We start from the raw sequence: 15,225 nt of genomic DNA, 5'->3' as shown, positions 1-15,225 counted from the left end.
AGATATATCTCTTGAGGACCGTGTGGTCAAAGGCGTGTTTTCTGTAGCAAAGGTCCGATCTGTATAGTTCAAATCACTTCACTTCCGATGTATTTTGTCTAAAAAATTAATTTTAATATGTCTATAAGGGTCACAACATTCGTAGGTAAAGGATATTCTACCTTCGACCTTACGTGCATGATACAGAGCGCAGCTGTGGTTGTAAATAACATTCACTTTCAACCATGAGATGTTCGGAAGGGAACGCCATCTGCTTACGTACTTACAGTCTCGTCACACCCTGCAGGACAGACGCGTATCGTCCGACAATAATAGAGTGCAGGTAAATTCAAAATGGCGACCGTGACACTTATCTCAACAGTCAATCCAATACCACTCTTGCCGCTACATCATACATAGAATGAGGGAGCAATAGGTATTCTCAAAAAACTTGCGGTCGGGGAGCAGGGCGCTCGATGGTGATGTCCGTAACGGAAAGCGCAACGTTCAGGAGTGCTTAAATGAGTTCATTGTGGGGGTCGAGATCATCCGCATTGGCGGCCGAAGCCATCCTTAGATCTCCATCCGCAATCTGGTGTCCCCATTCACACTATACCTACCTACTCACGCCGTATGTGTGCCCGGAGCTTCGGGAAAAACCCCATTCGAAAACTACTTAACATATCCGAGTGGGGTCTGCTTACGAAAAGCATTTAAGAATTCGCTGAAGGCCTAAAAGTACTTTTGATTTCGGATTAATTTCATAAAATGTATTTCTAGAAGAGTTAAAATGGCTAAAACGCATGTTTTCAGAGTAATTTTTAGGCGTGAAACAAGCAGTACAAATTGTTGAAAGCACTTAAGGGACTTGCATTACACATCTTAATTTATCGGCCATATAATGTTACGTCACCACTCAAATTTCATAGAAATACTGCAACGACGAAAAAACTGCACGTAAGTTCAGAGCCTTGCGCTTAGAGGCGACACCGCGCTAGAAATACCAGCGCGCGTCGCACTTATCATCTCGCCTCACTAACATACTCACACACACCATGGCCCCCGAATTATACTACGGGCTCTGGACCCAGGATCAGACACGGGTCCCCTATTTTATAGTCGCGTGCTACATTATAACTACGTAAGTATTTCTTATCCATGCTCTTTTTAGAATGTAATTTAACCTGAAAATACAGGTATTATGGTAACTATTTTTAATAGTTGAAACTAAACTCTATTTATAAAATTATTTTACTTAACAATGACCACAGGGAGCATGGGTTGGATAGCGTCTCCTCCTCTACCGGTTCCCCCACCACGTATCCAACTATTGCCCTCATGCGATCAGGGGCGTATGTGTGTCGGTGAGGCGGGATGATAAGCGCGACGCTCGCTGGTGATTCTAGCGCGGTGTCTCCTCTGGACTGGCGCGCAGTCTTCTCCCAGTGCACAGGATAACTGTGAAATTTGAGCGGTGACCGTTAAATTATATGGCCGAGAAATGAAGATAAATGTGTAATTCAAGTCCCTTAACCCTGCTACTGTGTTGGGTCCATTTAGACCCAAAACAAATTTAATTCCTTTACTAAAGTTTAAAAAAAAAGATGGGATCAAACTGTAGCTCAGTGACTGTTTATTTCGTTGTATTTTTTTTATTTCATGTAATTATAATTTTTTATTAAAAATTTAGTTAGGAATAAAAAATTTCATAAATACTGTGTTCGGGTCGTTTTGGACCCTATAGTAAAAAATTATAAAAAAATGCAATTATTAGAAGAATCATCGAAAGCGAAAGAATAGTTCAATGCAACCATCAAGAAATTTTTTTTCAAGCTACTCTGATTTTCGTAAATTTTAGTACTTTCTGCTACTGTGTTTGGGTACATTTGTGACCAAAATTATTCTTTCTCCCCTCCCCTTCTAAAACGAATGATGATATACGTTTGCAGCTTAGTAGCATTGTTTCTTATGCTGTTTTTGTACATATAAATTTGTATTATAACTTTTTGACATAAATGTTGTTCGGAATGAAAATATTTTTATAAATACTATGTTCAAGTCCTTTTAGACCATTCCTATAAAAAATTTCGAAAATGCAGAATCACTATCATCAATGCTATTTTTTATAAAAGATGAAAAACGTAAATTTTATCGATGTATGTATTCAAAAATATATCCTTTTTATTTTTTCAAACTACTCTAATTGTTCAATGTTGTTATATCCTACATATACAAATGACAATGATGAAGGTACGAACATATCCTAGGCAGCCCTAAAGTTCCAGTGAGTGATACTGATTACTTGTTGGGACTATCCCGCATTGAAATTCACAGGCATTCTCCTTTCGAAGGGGCTTGAAAAATATTCTCCCTTTCGGTGGTAATTCCCTTTCCACGGGGGCATTGGCAGGGCTTCCCTTTTCTATGGGGTTTCCCCTATATTTGAGGCCTTCCCATTTCGATGGGGTTTCCCCTATCGTTGAGGCCTTCCCATTTCGATGGGGTTTCCCCTATCGTTGAGGCCTTCGCATTTCGATGGGGTTTCCCCTATCGTTGAGGCCTTCGCATTTCACTAGTGAATTTGTGAAAACCACTGGAAAATATGTGAATATTAAGTAATTCACTTTTGAAATCTGTGAATAGGCCTATGCCCTATTCATTGATTTCCAGTGGTCATTTTCACTGATTAAATTAGTTGAAACTGCTTCATGAATCACTGAACTATCTGTGAACATTCACTAATTCAGATTTAGAATGTAATAATTTTCTGTTTAATTAACAATTTTTTTTATCTTGGGTATATTTGGACCCGAACACAATGAGTGTGTGTGTTACATGTGAACACAGAAGCAGGGTTAAGTGCTTTCAAGAATCTGCACCGGTTGTTTTACGTCTAAAAATTACTCTGAAAACACGCATTTTTTGCTATTTTCACTCTTCTAAAAATACAGTTTAAAATATTGATCCGAAATCAAACGTACTTTTCGACCCTCAGCGAACTCTTAAATGTTTTTCGTAAGCAGACCCCAATCGGATTTCTTGAGTGGTTTTGAAATCGCGTTGTTGTTCCTGAAGCTCTGCGCACCGCGTGTGTGCCCGGGTAGGCGGGGGCCTGAACGCTCAAAACTCGTAGCCGCCTCTGCACAGAAGTTTTTCTTCGAAATTAAAAAAAAATGCGTAGGGCTGGGCCCACTGCCCCCCCCCCCCCAACTCACCCCTTGTGAGGGGACATGGCACACACACCCGGACCAGATGGCCAAATGGGAAGCCTAAGATGCACATTAAGTTCTGCCATTCCCGATTACACCCGAATAATTCACCTTCGGCCAACCTCGGGTTTATTTATATATATTTATATTCCTCTGTTTATTTTAATGTAGCTATACTAACCTAACTAACCGTCCATAGTGTTTTAAAGTGTTGTAATGTAGCTAACCTAACCGTCCACTTTTAATATTTGAATTCATTTTTCCTGCGCAAAAATAAAACAAATCCCGAAGTTGACCGAAGGTGAATTGTTCGGGTGCAATCGGGAATGGCAGAACTTTATGTGCATCTTAGGTCTCCTCGGCCAAATGGTTATTGAAGCCTGGACGGACATGACCCCGTGTTCTGGCCTCGGCAATGCGTGCACGCGCAGTGGAACACGCCCCACTCAGCACTCAGGGCTGCCACCCGAGCGGACAACAGCACATCCGGGGCACAGAGCTGATGGCGCGCCTCAACACACTGCGGCGCGCATTTGCTTTCTCTCTCTTCCACCAGCACTGTCGTGGTGAGCTCTGTTGCCAGATATACGCCTCGGAGCAACGGCGTATTGGGCAAGTTTGTAAAGTAAAAAATTGGTTGTCTGTAAAGTCGGTTTACGGACGACAGTTTAACGTGACAACGTCATAACAAAACATTGATGAAATGATTGCATACTTTTATTAATAAAATTGAATCTTTTTTATTGAATTATCACTAATTTGTATGGATACAAAGGAGTGAAATGAAGTTTACAATTTAATTGATAAATTTACTTTTATTTTTATTGATTTATCACTATTTTGTATGGATACTAAGGAGTGAAATGAATTCTGGCGTTTAACTATAAAGTTTAATTATAATTATGAACAAGTTTTCGTATAAATAAACTGTAATCAAATATATATCATCAATTATATGAATCACCATAGTGTTTTAGTCAATTGTAACATAACCTATTATTACTGCACTCACAGACAGCGTAACGGAACAATGAGCGTAACGGGTCACTGTTTCGTGCGTGCAGCCGGCGTTCATCGATTTATTAGACGTCACGTCAAAAAAGGAGTTAAATGCATAGGTGTCCATGTGGACCGAAAACTACAATAACGCGACCACACAGAAGCGAAACGAAAGGCAGCTTTTGCGCGAGTAATGACACTGTATCCGGTCACGAGTAGGCAACTTGGTAGCACCGCTAAAAACTGCCTAATTATTTATAACGCGTTAATTAAACCGATTACAACTTACGCGTCACCAGTGTGGGCAACAGCAGCTGAATGCAATCTAATGCAGTTGCAGATAACACAGAACAAGTGCATTCGTGTCGCGACTGACGCACCTGTGTACTGTCCCTTACTAATTTTTTTAAAGTAATTTATCTTTTTAAAAAAATCATATGTATCATCTACCATCCCCACTGCTAGTTAATTTCTCTCTGCTCTTTTTTTATTTTAAAAAGAATCTTACTACGCCATTTCAAAGTGTGTGTGACTATGCACTAAAAACACCGTCTGGAGAAAAAAAATTAGTTTGGTTGATGGCAGACGGGAGCATATTTTTTTAAAAATTGATTTATTCAATTTTTGTTCTGTAGATCCCATATGGAGGTAAGGACTCCGGGATATTAATACAATTAATACAAATACAAATAAATACATACCTATATACAAACAAACTGTACAACCACAAAAACTAAATATTACACAGTACTTTTACATTTCAAAAGTAAGAAAGAGAGATTAAAAAAAAATACATGGGTACATAAAAAAGAACATGGGTACATAAGAAATAGTATAAACTGAAGTCTAAACCTCAGAGTGAAGAGTTAGTTTACAAAACTCAATATTTTTCTCGTTTTGTGATGTATTTAAATAAAATTTACCAGAGTTTAGTTTTCTTATCTGTTATTAGGTCAAAATATTATCAATGAGGAATTTCCATAATTCTTTTCAGGGTTTTCAAGAAAATTCACTGACTATTTCCCACTTTTAAAGCTTTCCTCTCTTTCCAGAATGTGGACATGTTGTTTTTGTGGACAACACGTTCCTTTCCCCCACGGCCCGCTGTGCTGGACCACTCTCGTCCAGGGACAATAAGCCAGGGGCACCTACCAACCGTCCTGCTAACATTCGACTGCCAACTGCTAACTGAAATGAAGTCCGTCCAAGAGACGCACCATGACGGACGACTTTAGAAAAAAAATGGGTTGTCTGTAAAGTCGGTTTACGGACGATAATTCCACGTGATAACGTCATAAGAAAACATTGATGAAAAATTGCATACTTTTTTAATTTTCAAATATTATTTACAGTTTTTGCAAATTTAATTTAAATGATTTGTTTAAATATAATCACGAACATTTAGTTAAAAAGCCCGCCTTAACCTGTTTGATATTTTAGAAGATTTTCTCGCACGGTGGTTGGACGGTTCTTGCACGCTCGGCTCAGGCGGAACGTGACAATGAGTCATGCTTTTTCGTGCGTGCAGCCGGCGTTCGTAGATTCATAAGACGTTATCACGTCAAAAAATGAAATGCAATTTGCGCAAGTTCGATGGATAGTTTCCTTTAAAACGGATTCAAATAACGTTAATGTTGATCGATAAAAGATTTTCTTACGCCTGTATATTTCGCAGCTTCTCTCATTCTCCCTACTTACACACTTATTCTTGACATATGCATTGAAAATTTCTGTAAGACTTGTAATAACTGCTTGCTCCTTTATGTGGATACCTTTATTATAAAGCTGGGCCCACCACAATTATAAAATACAAGTGAGTGAATAGCAGGCTGGCATACGACTGTGCAAAACACATGAGCAAATTGGTCCACAATGAATTATTATGCATAAATTTATGTCTCGTGAAATTCTGCATTGACTCTTAACATTTGTTGATAGAGTTAAGTATTTGAAGTGTGATTCTCCCGTTACAGCTGACTAACGGCTTGTAAAAAAAATTGTTTTTAAAAATTGTATAAGAGCATGTTATTAGTTCAGGCTAAAATTTTAAGAGAACATCATCTAAGAACTTTAAGACATTTTCTAGTATATTTTAATTTACATTTATCACGGGGAAACTTATCTAGATAATAACGTGATTTATTTTTTTCAAACATAAATTACGTGAGTAATATTGACTAATATTTAATCGATTTCTTGCCACCAAATGATGGCTGAATGTAAACAGTCCCCAATTCCCGCCAAAAAGGCAAATTTACTCTGCTATTATTGGCTGTTGAACCTCGCGCCAGTTTTCTGCATATCTACTTCATTTTGTCACATAATCGCCAATCAGTTCCATGCATTTTCGTAACGCTGCATCAGTTTATTTAACCCCTCCGCAAAGAAGTTCGCCGCCTAGGAATTAAAACGCCAGGAAGCGCGGCAACCCGCACTGCCGACGAGCAAAGAGGAAAGTCCGCACACAGGGGCACACAAAAAGAGAATCACAACACGCGTCCGTCTGACCACGCTCTCCTAGTCACTCGTGGTTGCTTATATAACAATAACCGAAATGCAAACTTAAACATACAGGGGTATTTAATGATCATTAAAAGTATTTGTAATAATTTGAAATTTATAACAAAAATTTTTTTTATCGCTGACATTTTTAACATCCACGCTACATTATTATTAACGTGACGTCTAATAAATCGATGAACGCCGGCTGCACGCACGAAAAAGTGTCCCGTTACGCACATTGACCCGTTACGCTCATTGTACGCTTGCTCCGCATCTATCTCTCTTCCACTCTATTGGAAAAACCATCGATTTGACTTTTTTGAAAGAAATTAAACTTTAAACACTCCCATTCGTTTCCTACTTTTCCTATCATCGTCCTATCCTTAACAGAATAACACAGATTGGAAGAAGTTAAATAGCAAACATGTATAAACGTTATAGTTAAAATAATCTGTTCGTTAAAGTAATAAACGTATTTGAATTAATGAGTGCAAATAAAAGTAAATTTATCAATTAAATTGTAGATTTCATTTCACTCCTTTGTATAAAAGTTATAAGTAGTTAAAATAATCTGTTCGTTAAAGTAATAAACATATTTGAATTAATGAGTGCAAGTAAAAGTAAATTTATCAATTAAATTGTAGATTTCATTTCACTCCTTCTTTGTATCCATACTAAATAGTGATAATTCAATAAAAATTATTCAATTTTATTTATAAAAGTATGCAATCATTTCATCAATGTTTTTTTATGACGTCACGTTAAACTATCGTCCGTAAACCACTTTACAGACAACCAATTTTTTTATCGCTGACTTTTTTAACATCCACGCTACAGTATTATTACTTTTTTAATTGGTTGTTATTTACGTGTTGCTGAATATTCGTAGAAATCACGACTCAAAATGGCTACGTGCGCATTAGTACGTACAACCAAGTGTCAACAGGTGGTGCTGACGGTTAAGGGTAAAAGTATTCGGATACCATCCATTCCTTGGAAATTGGTCCTCTACATTGTGGCTGCAATTGCTAGGGTATGTAGGGATAGGTGTTCTATGGGTGCAATCATGTGTGTTCTGATAGAGCTATAGGGTACCAGTTGTTTGTTTTAATAAGTTGGGCGTGTTGACCTGTCGGATCATAAATCCAAGATATCTACATTGTGGTATGGTTGCAAATGCAAAAAAAAAATTAACGTGTAAATTTTTTTAGGTAAATATAATATTCAATAAAGAATAATGAGTGAAATGATCTTTTCATTACTTCAGTTCTCGTAGGTGTGAAGGAAAACTTTTATACTGACATCCCTGAGGGCATAAGCATTTCCTTAATATCTGATTCACAAGTTCAAATTAAATATATTTTAATTTTCTTGAGCAATGATAGCCTACGAGTAAGAAAAATATTGGTTTTAGAGGAAATTTTATTCTATTTTATTGAAAACTGTATCAATATATAAGTAGCTACTAGTTGATGTACCTGTGCTTCGCTACGGGAAACTAAAGTCAGAAACACTATCACACTGCTCATGAAATATATATAAGTAAAACGAATAGAATTTTGAAATTCCGCTCATACACAAACACACCTCCCCTCCAGCAAACTCTTTGTATTTGACATTCGAGCTACGGCCACACAGGACACTATGTTCGCTATGTTGGCGACGTCGACAGCTGTTTGGTTCTCTGCTATTTTTCTAAAACGTCGCTGACTTAGCGCATGCGCAGAAAAAACAAAAAAACATATGTTCTCGCTATGTGCTATACTTCTGTGTTTGCTTTAAATTAGTATTACGTCTATGAGAAAGTTCATTGAAAAGGTACGATAAATATCCATTTTTATGGAATAAATCGATATTTCCAATACAGAAAGCAAGATATGCGAGATAATGCCTGGGACTTTATATTTCATGAAAGAGGTTATTGCGGAAATAATAATATTGGTATGAATTCCCATTGTTCTTAATTTTCCTTTTATTTCGAGGACGATTGATTGTTAAAGAATTATATCGTTATGAAATCATTGTTTACTGACCTCAAGCAAACGGCAATTGTTCTGCTGAAATTATTTTCCCTGTAATTTAGATTTTACTTCTCAATTTAATTCTCGATGAGAAATAAAATACTTTCAAAAATGAGATGTATTTATTCTGAAATAATCCATAAGTTTGGCTTCATCCTCAACACCTGCTTAATCGTATGATGAAATTCTCCAATTTTTTTTTTTTTTTTCAATTGACATCATGAACCCATTTCTTTTTACGTTTACAAACTGCGAAGAGACAGCAAAATTTTATCAACGTCGGAATCATCACTCGAATACCACGGCATGCGTCTCTCCGACATCGCGAACTGGATTATCATGTGTCCACCTGGCGTTGCGAAAGTAGCGAACATTGCGAACATAGCGTAATAGCGTAGCTTTCTGTGTGGCCTCGCCTTTGGTAAATGTACATTTAGCTACAGGAACACAGTGGCGGTCCCAGCGATAAGGAATACCCCCAGATGAATAAAAAACTTGAAATTAAAAAAAATCAATTGTCATTTTAAACAGATTAGAGAAAGTTACAGATGGAGCATAAGCTCTGAGCACTGTGGCCAGTTTGTTCACGTAAGAAGATGGCGGCCATTTGTTTATATAGTATATAGAAATGTAGTTTACTACATACTCTTGTACACAATCATTTTTCTCGAGTCAACAGTCTTGATTTGTTTGATATTCACGCACTTTTCCACCACCATACATTCAGTGGCGGATCCAAGGGGGGGCACCAGGGGCAAGTGCCCCCCCCCCCCTCTTCCCATAAAACCAGTTGTCAGCTACAATAATATTGCCGACAAAAATGATTGTTTCTGGAACCAATAAAATATGTTATTATAATTAATGAATTTCTGGTATAATCATAAAATCTGGTGGTTGGATGTTATGTGTAGTGTGAGTAGATTAAATACAAATTTAGTAATTTGAAGCCTCCGAGGTGAACCTCTGGATCCGCCACTGCATACATTATACATACATCACTTATGAGAAAATGCGATTTTCTTCATTGCACAATATGGCGGCGACCTGCTTCCCCCTTAGGTCCCCTGGCTTCAGCAGAGATACCTACAAACTGTGTTTATGCTCCATCTGTAACTTTCTCTAATCTCTGATTTTAAATGCTATTTTAACGCAGTTCTGTCCCCTCAAAAAAATTAACAAAATATTGTACACAATACAGTAGCACAAAGAAACAAAGGATTGCACATTAGAAAAAATATTTCGAAACAACTTCAAAGGTGAAGTACGGACATGATTAGATAAGATTTGTTATCGCTCCAGTTTTTTTTTTTTTTGTGTATGGTTTACACCTGCCGAGTTTCAAGTTCGTGATGAGGAAGTGCGCTTTTATATAGCTGTAAATTAAGAATCAAGACTTCCACGAAGCAATGTAATTACACTTAAAAAAATTCTAATGAATTTCTTATTCAACAAACGCCTGAAATAATTAACGAAAAAAAAAAAATTAAAAAGTCGATTTTATTCTTTGAAGAATCGAAATAAAATATTAATTTTTAATTATTATTTTTAATTAATCATTTGCTGAACTTTATTTTTAACTAAAGCCAATAATGGCGTCGCCACGCGGTCCCAACGCCTGCGCTGCGAATACTACGTATTTATGAATTTAAGATAAAGAAACAAATAAATGAGCTACAGCTGCGGGATCAGGTTTTTTTTTCTCATTAAAAACATTTTTAATACTTTTCAGTGTTTAGAAACGAACTATATACAAAACCAATTTTGATTTCACACATATTAGAATTTTTTTTACAGACGCTATTGTTGGTTACACTGTATGTATGAAAAAAAAATTTAAATCAATCTTCCCCATTGCAAACATCAATAAAAAAAGTTTCACACACTAATCACAAAAGCAGATTGTATTCCCTTTAAGTTAAAAAAAAAAAAAAACATTTTACAAAACTGCCCTTCCCTAAGAGAAAGTTCATATCCGCGTTGCTCTCAATTGAGCGGAACTTAGCTCTATCCGGCCGCCCGGGACTGAGTGCTTGGGACAACAACAGCCTAAGTCATTCCACACAAATACGGCAATTACCACCCAAGTTTTAATTTTTTTACAAGAGAATGAGCAGTCATAACGTTAAAACAACATTTTGGTGGCTTTCAGAGGCCCTGGGACAACCTGTACTACTTTGGTTTACACAGTAAATTTAATTTTTGTTTATAGTAAACAGATGTCTTTAGATCACCTTGTAACTGCTTTAACGTTATGACTGCTCATTCTCTTGTAAAAAAATTAAAACTTGGGTGGTAATTGCCGTATTTGTGTGGAATTACTTAGGCTGTTGTCCCAAGCACTCAGTTTCGGGCGGCCGGATAGAGCCGCAGGATAGAGCTAAGTTCCGCTCAGTAGAGAGCAGCATGGTAAAATTATGATTAACCGTTGACCTTGGTGTACGCCAGCAGAAGTACAACTTAACGGTGAGAAATAACACAGTAACGAGCAAAAGTAAAACACGCTGTAAGATATGTGGTGTTTCTTATTTCACATCTCACAACGTGTGTGTGTGTGTGTGTGTGTGTGTGTGTGTGTGTGTGTGTGTATATATATATAGTGCAAGGAATGTACTCACGTTTCTGTGCCTTGAGAGACCAGGTGTGCACTTTCGTCGCTGGGTCCACCATGTTGTGGACGTCCGACACACACGCGCTCTAACACGTACCGCGTCCTTGCACGACTGACAACAGAGCGAAGTGCACGGGACCGCACACAGATGCACACAGCAGCAGCAACGGCAGTGCTGCGCCGGGAGGTTATAACACAGCAGCGATCACGTGCTCGAGAGCTGACTCAGCAACTGCGGCCTTGCCCGCACGAATACCAACTATCCCCTCCTTCCCCCTCTCTTCAACCGGCACGCGAGGGGATCCCGTGCAGTGAGGCCAACTTCGGAAAACACTCGCAACAACTGCGGCACCGTTCAGAAATAACACTGCGTTGTTGTCTGTGGAGTTTTTTCCGAAGCTACCCGTAACTTAAAGCTTGTAACGAAAAGAAATTACGTGTTTTTTTAGTGTTTTAAATTTACATACTTTGTGCAATCAGTAACAATTTTAATTAATATGTTTAAATTATTTAACATCAAAACAACATACAAAAAAATTTTAAACTTTTTTTTTTTTACCTGATCAGAATCTGTGCTGTTGTTTTGGAGTTATTTCTAAAGCTACATATAACTTAAAGGCTGTATCTACGCCCTATAATAACTCGAAGAACATGCATTTTTTTCTAAAGCTTTTTTCGTAAGCCATGCAAGACACAGAGTTCAATGATTTTATGCCACAAGAAGATACGTATAACATTGCACCTACAGTTTCAAAATTGTGTATATGTTCTTTATAAAATATAAAAAAAACAATAAAAGTAAGAAACAATAAATTCAATTTACGAGTAACTTATTAGTATGTTTACAAAAGTAAAATTATAGGACTAAAGTTTGCATTATTGCGGACCCTCTCTTATAATTGTATTTTCTCATTTTTCTGTGTCAAAACACTTTTTTTTTAAGATTCGTCTGGATTAACCGGATGTCCAAACTAGCTGCGTCCGAATTAGCGTAATTCTACAGTGTGTGTGTCTATATATGTGTGTATGTGTGTGTATGTATGTGTGTGTGTGTATATATATATATATATATATATATATATATATATATATACACACACACACACACACACCTACTGAAAGTGAGGGAGGGTAAAAATGTCACAGTGAAAGTATGGAACGTGCTCAGGAGGAAAGGCAAATAAAAAAGAAAGCAATATAATGATATGATTATCTGTGCCCCTGCGAAACTTACTTATTACGAGAGGTTACTTTTGCCTGTACATACTCAGTCAAGTAAGGTATATAAAATTTAATTTGTATATGTAATTTGGTAAATTAGGAAGTTATTTTTTAATTTTATTAAATAGTTTCAGATATCCTAAATCTGTTACAAATAACCAAGGTAAAAAAGGATTGAGTTTATGATGAATTAATATGTTCGGATTTTTGTAAATTTCTGATTTTTCTGCAATTACGTAATTTGCTTGTACTAGAACTCTATCTTTGTTCAACAATGAGAAGTTCACAAGCTAGCAGAATATATTTATGTATTTTTTTATTTTATTTTTTATTAATTTATTTTTATTTTTAAATATTTTTTTCCCCTGAAATTTTATTATATCAAAGAAAACTTGTGCCGTTTTTCTCCGTGTGCTTCTGATTATTTTTGTCAATATTATGGTGGTTTTCTCCGTGTGCTCCCGATTATTCTTGTTAATATTTTGATGGTTAATCCGTGTGCTTGCGATCATTCCTGCGGTTTCGGTCAAAGTTCAAGGTCACACTCATCCATTATGGCCACCGTAACGTCGCAATCCAATATGGCGGACCGTGAGAAATCTGAGAAGCACTAGCAGGAAGGACGAACTTCCTTCTCCTTGGAGACTATCGTAGCTATCCTTCTTATGCGATCGATAGAGAGCATCCCGCATCCTGCATAAAAGAAATAAATATTATTTACCTGCAAGCAATACGTGACGTCATCTGATGTTGAAAAGTGGAACTAGTTGCAGCAAGTACCTTTGCATAAGATAAATTAACTCTCGCTGACGAAATATTTAAAAAATTGTATTTAAGTAATGGTTATTAATTTAAAACTCTTAGTTTGCATCTGGCATTAGTCTCGGTAACTAATATGAATTCCGATTTAGGATCTGACGCTGTATCGAAAGAACATAGGTGTGAGTTTTGCAGCAAAAAGTTTATCTTGAGAAAGAATAAAAGACAACACGAGAAGAATGACTGTGTTAAAAATCCACTACGCAATATGATAAGATGTGTTCGATGTAGCAAGTCGTTTACGCGGAGAGAGAGCTTAAAAAGACATGGCAGAACTTGTAACGCCAAGCCTGCGTACAAGCTAGAGGACAACGATGAATCTACTAGACTAAGGAAGAGTGATCTACATTACGACAATAATTTTCCTGGCTCTTCCGATCTCGACAAAGAACTTAAATTGAAGGAGGTTGATGATTTATGGAAGAATGAAGACAGTGGAAGAATCCTTAACGTGAAAAGTGAGAATATATTCCAGCCGAATTCAAGTAGATCTTTCCTACTTTGTAGAAATGATGGACTCCTAAAAAGGAAGCATGAAGACGATGAAGACACTTCAACATCATCAACATCGAATTCTTACGGTAAATTGGGTGAAGACGATTCCTTCTACGGTGATTGTTACAGTGACTCTGAGGCTGTTGACAAAGACGTAGACTATGATGAAGCACCTAAAACTGACAAGATCGAAGAATGTGGTGGTGTCCTGAGACCGAAACGATGGAAACGGTGGGATATATTAAATAAATCTGATCAAGCTTGTGATGATCACCGTCTCAAAAATGAAAGTTACCCTGAGGTTGGTGGTAAAACGGAAGACACCAGAGATCATAATATTTATTATAAACGTGCAAGGAAGATAGTGGTAGAAGAGAATGATTATACATCATGGAAAGATCCAAACATATTGGTTGACCGGCTAAGACTTCTGCATGGTTCGCTTTGTGCAGGAAACTATTCGTGCATCAAAGAAATATCCTTCATACTCAAGGAACTGAGGAAAGCTGGCTACATACAATAATGGCTTGTTTTACTTGCTTTTGTGTAATGTAACGAAATAAAATAAATAATTTAAATTATAAAAATTTAATGTTTTTATTTCTTGTATTCTGATTTCTAATTAAGACTTAGATCTCGCAACTTGTGCTTCCTTTTTGCCTTTTTTGTTGATGGAGCTTCCAAATGTGCTTCCTTATTCGATGGTGCTTCCAAAATGTGCTGCCTTTATGATGGTGCATCCAAAATGTGCTGCCTTTTTCGTTGGCGGTGCTTACAAATGTGCTGACTTTTCGTTGTCGGTGCTTCCAAATGTGCTGCCTTTTCGTTGTCGGTGCTTCCAAATGTGCTGCCTTTTCGTTGTCGGTGCTTCCAAATGTGCTGTCTTTTCGTTGTCGGTGCTTCCAAATGTGCTGCCTTTTCGTTGATGGTCCTTCTATTTTTAATGTTGTTTTGACTCTAGTATTTTATTAAATTGTTCTTGATTTGACTAGCGTATTATTCCATACGGTGCATGTATATAAGCGAGTCCTAGACAACAGGACGCTCAGTTTGTTACTGACGTCGTCGGTGTAAGGATCGCCTAGTTTGTTTCTTCTGGTGCATTAATCACGTAATTACCTGTTCTTGCGAACTCGATGGCATCTTTACCGACTTTAACGACGAACTCGATGGAGGTTGTACCATCGACTGCGGGAACCATGACGTCAGCGTCGACGATGGTGGAGCAGATCCCGTTGGCAACGTCGATGTCAACACTGGAGGAGACTTCAACAGACGTGGTACCGCCAGCAGAAGAGACTTTAATGCCGCTATAGCTGGCTGCACAGGGAAACTCGGTGAACGCTGGTTCGCCATCAATGGAGACTTCAAT

The 15,225-nt window shown here is 37.4% G+C and overlaps 1 protein-coding gene across 1 annotated transcript in view; it reads right to left on the bottom strand.

Moving 5' to 3' along the window:
• The window catches only part of LOC134539566 (putative helicase MOV-10), a 202,329-nt gene extending 190,772 nt beyond the window's left edge, over positions 1-11,557 (bottom strand). The window contains exon 1 of the mRNA XM_063381717.1: positions 11,326-11,557. Coding sequence (XP_063237787.1) covers positions 11,326-11,377 — 52 coding nt within the window. The 5' untranslated portion in view covers positions 11,378-11,557. The remainder of the gene's footprint in view (positions 1-11,325) is intronic.
• Between the last annotated feature and the right edge of the window lie 3,668 nt (positions 11,558-15,225).

The sequence above is a fragment of the Bacillus rossius genome, chromosome 15 (genome assembly GCF_032445375.1).
Source record: "Bacillus rossius redtenbacheri isolate Brsri chromosome 15, Brsri_v3, whole genome shotgun sequence".
In the NCBI taxonomy this organism is placed as follows: Eukaryota; Metazoa; Arthropoda; class Insecta; order Phasmatodea; family Bacillidae; genus Bacillus; species Bacillus rossius.
The sequence above is the reverse complement of the archived record's forward strand: the minus strand, read 5'-3'. Positions and strand labels throughout refer to the sequence as shown.